At 42.6% G+C, this 11,232-nt stretch overlaps 1 protein-coding gene across 1 annotated transcript; it reads left to right on the forward strand.

Moving 5' to 3' along the window:
• The first annotated feature begins 487 nt into the window (after window positions 1-487).
• Window positions 488-9,913, forward strand: TNFSF11 (TNF superfamily member 11). The gene is made up of 4 exons (XM_070751880.1): window positions 488-655; window positions 6,681-6,729; window positions 6,817-6,915; window positions 9,492-9,913. The coding sequence occupies exons 1-4, from the start codon at window positions 488-490 to the stop codon at window positions 9,911-9,913; spliced, it is 738 nt and encodes a 245-aa protein (XP_070607981.1).
• Window positions 9,914-11,232: the final 1,319 nt, after the last annotated feature.

An 11,232-nucleotide genomic window follows, 5' to 3' on the forward strand; every position in this document is an offset into this window, starting at 1 on the left:
GTATAAGCATGTAAGATACCGATATGAAAATCTGCAAGTAACTTAGAAATGTATAAGTGATAACACGTAAGGAAAGAGAGAGCAAGGTCATCTCTCTTGTTTTTAAGGTTGTGTGTATATTTTTGTTTTGCTCTGTACATACACTTACTCTTAAAATAAAATAAAAATGGTTGTGATTGCTTACATTCTGAGTCTCAGGAGAAGGATGGCATAGAAATTGAACGATTGAATGAGTGAATGGATGGATGGATGAATGAATGAATGAACGAACGAACGAACGAACGGATGAATGAATGAATGGATGGATGGATGAATGGATGGATGAATGAATGAATGAATGAATGAATGGATGGACGGACGGACGGACGGACGAACGAACGAACGAACGAACGAACGAATGAATGAATGCTATAGTGTTGTTCTATATCTTGGGGGTTCAACAAGTATGACTTCAGAGCACTTAAGCTTGTCGAATAATTTGTTCCAGATGGACCCTCACCGGATTTCTGAAGAGGATACCAACTGTTTAAGGTCCTTCCTGAGACTTCACGGGAACGTGGATATGCAAGAAGCCACTTTGGACAACCAGGAGACCAGGCTGTTGTCTGAATCGTGTCAAAGGATGAAGCAGGCTTTTCAGAGAGTAATGCAAAAGGTCAGCCTACTCCAGGTTTGAAAGTTGGTGAAAGTTTTGGGTTACCTTCGACCCTTTCCGAATCATGCGGAAAGCTCACATTGGAAGTAAAATATAAAGAATGTTCTTCTTTTCGAGTGTGGTCTTCATCTGTTTTAGCCTCCAGTCCCCTCATCATCTTGGTTGCTCTTCTCTTCATTCTTAGAGTCACCACATCTTTTTTATAGTGGGGTGACCAAAAATGGATGCAGAATTCTACATGTGGTATTACTAAGGCTTTACAGAGTGGTGTTATCTCTTTAGGTGGGGAAGCAATGGCTCCGTGGCTAAGATGCTGAGTGTGTCAAACAGAAAGTAGGCAATTCAGCGGTTTGAATCCCTAGCGCTGCGTAACGGAGTGAGCGCCCGCTAACTTGTCCCAGCTTCTGCCAACCTAGCAGTTCGAAAGCGCATAAAAAATGCAAGTAGAAGAAATAGGGACCAACTTTGGTGGGAAGGTAACTGCGCTCCGAGCGCCTTCGGTGTTTAGTCATGCTGGCCACATGACCACAGAGATGTCTTTGGATAGTGCTGGGTCTTCGGCTTAGAAATGGAGATGAGCACTGCCCCCTAGAGTCGGGAATGGCTAGCATGCATACGTGGGGAAACCTTTACCTTAACCTTTATTGGCTCTTAAGAAGAAACTGGACGGCCGCTATAAAGCCCCACAGGCTATTTGCAGGACCGTCTCCTGCAGTGGTGGGCTACCAAAATTTTTGCTACCACACTGTGGGCGTGGCTTATACATTTTGTTTCAACATCTTTCAGTGCAAATTGAGTGCTCTGGGGTGGAGCTCCGTTTTTGCTACCAGAACTGTGTTCCTGACCATTCCCGTAGGAGCCCATCACTAGTCTCCTGCCACATACATCCCAGAGACCAATTAGATCCCACAGGGTTGGCCTTGTCTGGGTCCCATCGACTAAGCAATGTTGGTTGGAGTGCCCATGTGGGAGGGCCTTCTCTATGGTGGCTCTAGCCCTTTGGAACCAGCTACCTCCTGAGATCCATACTGCCCCTACCCTACTGGCCTTCCGAAAAGCCTTAAAGACCTGGCTCTGCCGACAGGCTTAATTTAGCTTTCTAATTATTGAATTTGTACTATATATTGTTTTCTGTTGCTGTGGGCCGCCCCGAGTCTGTTCAGCATGGTTGACACCTGTCATAGTTGAAAGACAGACAATCCCCTTAACAGAAGGCCGAACCATAGCATGGAAATGAACAATGTTAGAGAGCTGTGGTGGCGCAGTGGTTAGAGTGCAGCACTGCAGGCTACTTCAGCTAACTGCTAGCTGTAGTTCAGCAGTTCAAATCTCACCACCGGCTCCAGGTTGATTCACCCTTCCATCCTCCCAAGGTGGGTCAAATGAGGACCCAGATTGTTGGGGGCAAGAGGTTGACTCTCTGTAAACCACTTAGAGAGAGCTGGAAAAGCACTCTATATAAGTCTAAATGCTGTTGCTATAGCGTGTGACTAGGGAATTTTAGCTACTAGGAAAACAATTTCAGAGAAGCCGTCTCAGGGATGATGAGGTGAAGAAAGGAAAAAGCAATGAAATGGAGCAGTAGAACTTGTAGGACATTAATTGGAGAGGCTCTGGAGTCCTCCGAAGAAGATGAAGATGAACGTTCAATTTTGGGACCATTACTTTTTAATTTATTCATTAATGATCTGGATGTAGAAGTAAATAGTGAGGTAGCAAAGTTTGCTGACGACACTAAATTGTTCCTGGTAGTGAAAAGTGAAACTGATTGTTGGGAGCTCCAGAAAGATCTCGAAATTGAGTGAGCGGGCAACAAAGTGGCAAATGCATTTTAACCTAAACAAGTGCAAAGTTATGCATATCGGGGCAAAGAACCCCAATTATACCTACCAACTAATGGGGTCCAAACTTTCTGAGACAACCCAAGAAAAAGGATCTTGGGGTTTTGGTGGACAGCTCAATGAAGATGTCAACCCAGTGTGCAGCAGCAGTAAAAAAAGCAAATTCCATGTTTGGCATGATTAGGAAGGGAATCAAAAATAAGTCAGTAAGTGTTGTATTGCCTCTGTACAAATCAATGGTGAGACCACACTTGGAGTAACGTGTGCAGTTATGGTCACTGCATCTCAAGGAGGATAGAATAAAACTGGAAAAGGTGCAAAAAAGGGCAACAAGAAGGGTCAAGGAATTAATTGGTTTAATTGGTTTATGGGAATTAACTTCCAGAAGAGGTCGTGACAGCTGTCAGCCTGGATAGTTTCAAGGCAGGATTAGACAGATTCAGGGATGCCAAGTGTATCCATGGTGGTTATTGAAACGGTCCATGTGACACCTCTATGTTGGTTGAGGCAGGCAGGATCCCCCTGGGTCCCATTTGTTGGGGGTCAAGGGAAAGGGAGGGTATGGCCTTCTCTTTCTGCTCAAGATCCCCATGGACAATTGGTGGGCCACTGTGGGACACAGAATGCTGGACTTGATGGGATTTGGCCCGATTCAGCAGAGCTCTTTTTAGGTTCTCATGTTCTTAAGGTGAACATTCAAAGCTAGTAGACAGTTTTCAGCTGGATTTGTGGAGACACTTGGCATGGTCCAAAACCACACAGATAGACTCTTCACTTCTCCATTCATGTCAAGGAGTCTTTTTTCCATCTCAGTTCTTGGCAAACGGGAGTGAACCCCACAACCACCAGCTTATCACATTGATATGCGCAATGTCAACACAATGTTGTTTTTCTTTCCTGCTGGCTTGGGGACTTCTTTTGTGTGCGTGTGTGCAAGACCTCAGAAGGCCTTTCGCAAAGCGCATATCAATCCCAGGGAAGGCGGCCATCCCTTGGGCAGGAGACAATCGCCACGGCAGACGTTGGTCAGTTGAGGGAGCCTGTTTCCGTCCACCTTGGCAGCGGTCCCAGGAGCTGACAGCTGAGGTCAGGCTGAGACTTGTCTCTGCCCCTGGCAACGGAGCACTTCACCTGGGGGGCCTCCAGTGGGCCTCTCCTCAGGAGATGTTTGCGTTGACAGGCTGAAGGGCTTCATGGATGGCTTAAGTGAGGTTGTCAAGGAGGTACGTGACACCGAGGGCCGTTTGCGACAGATCTTTCTTTCTTTCTTTCTTTCTTTTTCTTTCTTTGCTTCTTTCCTTCCTTCCACTCTTTTTCTTTTTCTCTTCCTCCCTTCCTCCCTCCCTCCCTTCCCTCCCTCCCTCCCTCCCTTTCTTTTGTCAATTTTCTTCCTCTTCTTATTTACATCTATTTTTTACTTCTTTCCTTCCCACATTCTCTCCTACACTCCCTCCCCTTTACCTTTCTTCTTTCCTCCCTTTCTTCATTCTTTATCATTTTACTGCCTCTTCTTTCTTTCTTTCTTTCCTTCCTTCCTTCCTTTCTTTCTTTCTCCCTTCTGTCCTCCCTCCCTTTCCCACCAAATTCCTTCCTTCCTTCCTTCCCTCAATTCTTTCTCTATTTCTCTTCCTCCCTCCCTCTCTCTCTCTTTCCCCCTCTCTTTCCCCCTCTCTTTTTTTCTTTTTCTTTTTCTCCCCTCCCTCCTACTAGCTACTGCTATTGCTATAAAGAGACAAATAGAAAAAAACTCATTAAGTCTAAAAGTAAATTCTGAATGCATCTCAAAACTGAAGATTAATTGTACTAGAACTATGAGGAAACTGAGGAACAAAGAGAGACCAGGTGCAAGATTGTCCTTTCCAGTTTTATTCCTGATTCATATATATTGGAAGTTCATTAGGAGAGGGGTTTTGTGACCCCTTGGTAGAGTTTATTCCCTGGTTGTATTTTTTGACATTAACTGAAATGCTTTATTTTTGTAATTTTTTCCCCTCCACCCTTACAGACATACAAAATTACATACCTTCAAATTTCAAAACAATACAATATCAATCACCAAATTATTAATTAAAATTCTTAATATATATATCTATGTTGTTTCAGTATGCATTATTTATCTTGTGCTACCTCCCTTTCTAATTTTGTCACTTGGAATTCAAAGATTGTTTTCTCTTCTCATTCAAGTTCAAAGCGCTATTAGCTATCAAAATTTCTATGGTCTGTTTGCTTTTATCTAATAAATGTATTCAATCCATTTCTTGCATTCTTACTTATCTCATTCATGTTTTTTAACCCTTGTTTTAAAATAACTGCCCTTTAAGAGGAAAGATCCAGATTTACTTCTCTTCAAAAAAAAAAAAATCAATTCGTATCAACTATTTAATGTCTTAAATCTAATTATAACAATAGCAATATTGTTATTTTTTATATAACAATATAAAATTATAACAATTTATATTTTTATATTTGTAGCTCCTTTGAGATTCATGGGGCCACTTTTCGTGGCTTGTTCCTGAAAGGGTTAAAAGATTGATGCTTTCTTTGCAGTTTCCTTCCTGACTGACAGAGCTAGAAAACATTTGATTTCCTGCAAGATAATGATTTTTGATCTTCTTCTTAGTATTCACCTCATCACTGGTTCCCATCAGCCTCTCTGGGTTTGGCTTAGAGAATAAGGGATCAAAACCTTCACGCCCACGTTTATTTGGAAGATCGCTCAAGACGGTGTCTTTAATCTCACTCCCCGAATTGTCACCACTTTCTTGATGGTTTGGGGGGCGGAACGGTGTCTCTGAGAAGTTCTCTTCTAGGAAATATCCCTCGTTAATTAGATCCTACGAGGGTTATGCGGAAAGTAAGGTTACAAGGCCCCTAGCTCTCGTGGGGAATGTCTGACAGTCTCAAAATGGGTGAACAGTGCAGTCAGGCGGTAGGGAAAGCAAGTAGGATGCTTGGCTGCATAGCTAGAGGTATAACAAGCAGGAAGAGGGAGATTATGATCCCACTATATAGAATGCTGGTGAGACCACATTTGGAATACTGTGTTCAGTTCTGGAGACCTCACCTACAAAAAGATATTGACAAAATTGAACGGGTCCAAAGACGGGCTACAAGAATGGTGGAAGGTCTTAAGCATAAAACGTATCAGGAAAGACTTAATGAACTCAATCTGTATAGTCTGGAGGACAGAAGGAAAAGGGGGGACATGATCGAAACATTTAAATATATTAAAGGGTTAAATAAGGTCCAGGAGGGAAGTGTTTTTAATAGGAAAGTGAACACAAGAACAAGGGGACACAATCTGAAGTTAGTTGGGGGAAAGATCAAAAGCAACATGAGAAAATATTATTTTACTGAAAGAGTAGTAGATCCTTGGAACAAACTTCCAGCAGATGTGGTAGATAAATCCACAGTAACTGAATTTAAACATGCCTGGGATAAACATATATCCATCCTAAGATAAAATACAGAAAATAGTATAAGGGCAGACTAGATGGACCATGAGGTCTTTTTCTGCCGTCAGACTTCTATGTTTCTATGTTTCTATGTTTCTATGTTTGTGGGGGAAATTGGTTTTGTAGTGGGAAGCAGCGGAAGAGAATGAGCAGTGTTGTTGGTCAGTACTAGATCATTGACTGGCATTGTGGTGAAGGTTAGAGATGAGCGTCCTCATTCCGTTTCCCTCCAAGTGCGAAGTGTGCGCTGTAATACGCTACCTGAATGTGAAGGGCATGAACGCTGCTGCGATGGGGGCCCAAGATGTTTAATGAAGCACACAAAATCGACAGAGTCAGTGCCGCCCAAGAATTTCTTGACCGTTTCGAGATTGAAGGCGAGAAGAAACTTGGGCCTATCACCCTACTCCAGAGAGTAGGGTGTAGTGGCGCCATTACCCATTTTCCCTCAGCCAAAAAATTCAAAACTCAGCAATCGATGAGAAAAAGTTTGGCCACCCATCGCAGATAAATGTTGAGCACCCATTGCAGCAGCGTTCGGACAACCTTTGTGACCAGGTAGGGATTCTAGGCTAATCCCTCTTTTGACTCCACCTCCAGATTCTGCCAATTCTTCTCCTACAATTGTGGCACTAAATATGTGGGAACAGATCTTTTCTCCCCTAGAATGCAACAGTCTTAGCTATAATCCCACTCTACTGTATTAAATGCTTTTTTTTTCCTTTTTAGGAGGTGCAGCGTCTGAGCGCTGGGAAAGACCAATCAAGATTGGAGAAATGTAAGTGTCACTTACTTGTTAGGAATCTTTAGCTGAGGGAAGATTTCAGTTTCTGGTTTTAACATGATTTTTTTCCCTCCGCAACAGCCACAATGGGAGCTTCTTGGTCAGACTCACCCAAGAAAAGCAAACCTGAAAAAGCACCATTTGCTCATCTTATAATCGATAGCCACAATATTCCATCTGGTAAGTTCACTTTCAAACATTTACCATATTATCATACAGTTCTGAGTACAAAGCAATCAGGGCGGATTTAATTTCAATCAAGATGATTTAAATGACAATTTGAATCAAATCTGTATCCCTAGTAAAAAGACTTGATTTAAATCAACTCATTTTAAATCATAATTTTAAAAGATCAACTGTCATCTTTGTCTCATAGTGGCTCCTCCTTCGACCCACTATCGTCCCAATATTGCAGAATATACAGCCTCATGCTACATAAAAAAATAAAAAAATAAAAAAAATAACTAAGCTCCATTTCATGCTGAATAAGCTAATTATTAATAATAATAACATAAGAACCTAAGAAGAGCCATGCTGAATCAAGCCAAAGCCCATTGAGTCCAGCATTCTGTGTCACACAGTGGCTCACCAATTGTCCATGGGGATCTTGAGCAGAAAGAGAAGGCAAGACCCTCCCTTTCCCTGGACCCACAACAAATGGTACTCAAGGGAATTCTGCCTGCCTCAACCAACATAGAGGCAGCACATGGACATCCGTTTCAATAACCCCCGATACACTTTGCATCCATGAATCTGTCTAATTCTGCCTTAAAGCTATCAAGGCTGACAGCTGTCACGACCTCTTCTGGAAGGGAATTCCATCAACCAAGGACCCTCTCAGTGAAGAAATATCTCCCTTTATTTGTCCTCACTTTCTTACCTATGAGCTTTAGGGAGGCGCCCCTTGTCCTAGTATTATGTTAGATTAGACAGATTCAGGGATGCCAAGTGTATCGGTGGTGATTGAAACGGATGTCCATGTGCCGCCTCTATGTTGGTTGAGGCAGGCAGGATTCTCTTGAGCACCATTTGTTGGAGGTCAGGGGAAAGGGAGGGTCTTGCCTTCTCTTTCAGCTCAAGATCCCCATGGACAATTGGTGGGCCACTGTGGGACACAGAATGCTGGACTCGATGGGCTTTGGCCTGATTCAGCAGGGCTCTTCTTAGGTTCGTATGTTGTTAAATAAATGAATAAATAGGGTCTCGTAGTTGAGCAGGGGTTGGACTAGAAGACCTCTAAGGTCCCTTCCAGCTCTAATATGATGGATCTGTCTATTAACCAGGACTATTTCTAATCTCCCCCCTCCAAGAGGAAGCAAATTTTTTTTTTGAAATTTTTTTATTGATTTAAAATACGTATACATATACACATTTACAAAACGTAACAAAAGAAAAAACAAAACAAAACACATACAGACAAAAATAATAATAATTATAATAATAGTAACAGTTAATTAATTATTTAAATACAATAAACAATGTTGACTATAACAATAAACAAACAATATAGTATATATCATTTACATTCCCTTGTGAGGAGGAAAAACTAACCGTCTTCTCTGATATCAAATTATTTTCTGGTGAAAAATACAATCGGTATATACTATTATTTATCTTTTTTTAAAATTGTTATTATTTTCTTAGCCGCTTTCATACACTCTTACTTAATTAATTTAATTTCATACAAATTTTATTCTAAGAATCACTGTATATGTATCATATTTAATCTATTATATCAAAAAAGGGGGAAAAAGGTATTGCCGTTGTTGTATTTTAATTTGAGCTTTTATTTCTTCTTTTAAACCAATCATAAAAGTAATTCCATGTTTTATAGTAATCGGAGTCTTCCTTGTTTTTTTAATTTAAAAGTTAAAGCATCAGATTCTACACAATCTAAGATGATGGATCTGTCTATTAACCAGGACTATTTCTAATCTGCCCCCTCCAAGTGGAAGCAAATACAGTGATACCTCGTCTTACAAACGCCTCATCATACAAACTTTTCGAGATACAAACCCGGGGTTTAAGATTTTTTTGCCTCTTCTTACAAACTATTTTCACCTTACAAACCCACTGCTGCTGCTGGGATGACCCACCTCTGGACTTCCATTGCCAGCTAAGCACCCGTTTTTGCACTGCTGGGTTTCCCCTGAGGATCCCCTCCATGGAAAACCCCACCTCCGGACTTCTGTGTTTTTGCGATGTTTCAGGGGAATCCCAGCAGGGGAATCCCAGCATCGCAAAAACAGGCGCTTCGCTGGCAACGGAAGTCCAGAGGTGGGGTTTCCCAGCGAGGGGAGTGTCAGTGAAATTGCAGCATCGCAGAAACACAGAGGTCTGGAGGTGGGGTTTCAAGGACTTCCATGTTTTTGCGATGCTGCAATTTCGCTGAGGCTCCCCTCGCTGGGAAACCCCACCTCTGGACTTCCGTTCCCAGCGAAGCGCTCATTTTTGCGATGCTGGGATTCCCCTGCAGTATCGCAAAAACACAGAAGTCCGGAGGTGGGTTTTCCTATGGAGGGGATCCTCAGGGAAATCCCAGCAGAGCAAAAACGGGTGCTTCGGCTGGCAAAAGGGGTGAGTTTTGGGCTTGCACGCATTAATCGCTTTTCCATTGATTCCTATGGGAAACATTGTTTCGTCTTACAAACTTTTCACCTTAAGAACCTCATCCCGGAACCAATTAAGTTTGTAAGACAAGGTATCACTGTATTTTATTATGCTTAAAAATAAAATAAAAATTCTTTTCTTCTCAGGCACTGGGAAAGTGAACCTTACGTGCTGGCACCATGACAAAGGCTGGGCTAACGTGCTGAATATGACCTTCAGTGACGGCAGACTGATAGCCAATCACGACGGCTTTTACTACCTGTACGCCAATGTGTGCTTCAGGCACCACGAAACGTTGGGCAACCTGACTGGTCAGATGTTGCAGCTGATGGTGTACGTGATCAAAACAGACACCAAAAGGAGAAACTCGGTCGTCCTGATGAAAGGCGGGAGTACCAAAAACTGGTCGGGCGAATCCGAGTTCCATTTTTTCTCGGTAAACGTTGGCGGGTTCTTCAAGCTGAAGTCGGGAGAGATGGTCAACGTCCAGGTCTCTTATCCTTCCTTGCTGGACCACTCCCCGGAAGGAACTTATTTTGGCGCCTTTAAAATAAGAGATATCGATTGAATATTGATTTTTTAAAAAAATGGTAAATTGTGGTATTTATTCAGCTGGGTTGAATTGGAGGATGGGGTTACAGCCTGTGGGGTCCAGCTGTATGGAGGTAGACCTTGATTTACAACTGGTGTCGAACCCGACATTTGTGTTGCTGAGCGAGACAGTTGTAAGAGTAAGCTTTGTCCCATTTTACGACTCTCTCGACGACTTTTGTTAAAGGGAATCAATGCAGTTGTTAAATGAGTATTACGGGGTTGTGAATCTACTTTCCTGGTGGATTTTGGTCGTCAGTTGAGGGGATCAACAGTGCGATCGTAATAAATATGAGTCACTTGCCAAGAAGCATCTAAATTTGGATCGTGGGATCGTGGTGGTCATAAGTATGAAAATCAGGCCTAACTCCCTTATTTTGTCACCATTTTAACTTCAAGCGGTCGTTCAAATGGGCTGTCATAAGTCGAGGACCAACTGTATCAATTCAATTTCTCGGACAGCTTTACGGACTGCTTGTTTTCAGAAACCTGCTCCTAAGGTTAGGAAGGTCCAGCTAAAAATGGTTTTTGCGGTAATTTGTGCTGTGGACCGAGGTTCTACAATCAGTATTGGGTTCCTACAGGTACGGATGAGGATGCCACACCAGTAGTAAAACTGGAGGTTGTTCTGTCGGGCTCTCTGGTAGAATCCTCCCAAAAATTCACAGGCACAAAGTTCAGACACACACACGTTTGAAAATTCCAAACAATGTTCTTTATAATGAAAATTCACTTAACCTAAGCCCCCTTTTGGTATAGCCAAGAGCCCTCGTCTCCAAACAAACTGGTAATTTGTACAAGTCCCTTATCAGTCCTGTGATACTTAGCTTGCAGCTGGGAGGCAATTCACAGTCCTTCTTCTTTCACAAAGTGACACACACTTTGCTCTGGTTTAGTTTCAAAGCGGGGAAAAATCAGCACCCAAAAGGTCAAAGTCAGCAAAGCAGGCACGAAACACAACAATCAGATAATCCTCCACAATGGCCAAACCCACAGGCTGCTCTTTATAGCAGCCTCACTAATGACCACAGCCCCACCCAACCACAGGTGGCCTCATTTTCTTTGATAATAATCTCTCAGTTGTTGCTGCCTATGCATCGCTCTCCACATGCGTGGCTGTATCATTAATTCTTGTTCTGAATCCAAGGAGGAGCTTGAGAATTGATCTCCTTCTGAGCTGTCTCCTCCTCCCTGTCACTCATGTCTTCTTGGTCAGAGGAGCCTTCATCAGCAGATTCCACCGGGGGCAAAACAGGCCTGCAGCATGTGGATGTCATTTCCTGAATTATCAACCCT

This window comes from Erythrolamprus reginae, chromosome 4 (genome assembly GCF_031021105.1).
Source record: "Erythrolamprus reginae isolate rEryReg1 chromosome 4, rEryReg1.hap1, whole genome shotgun sequence".
Classification (NCBI taxonomy): Eukaryota; Metazoa; Chordata; class Lepidosauria; order Squamata; family Dipsadidae; genus Erythrolamprus; species Erythrolamprus reginae.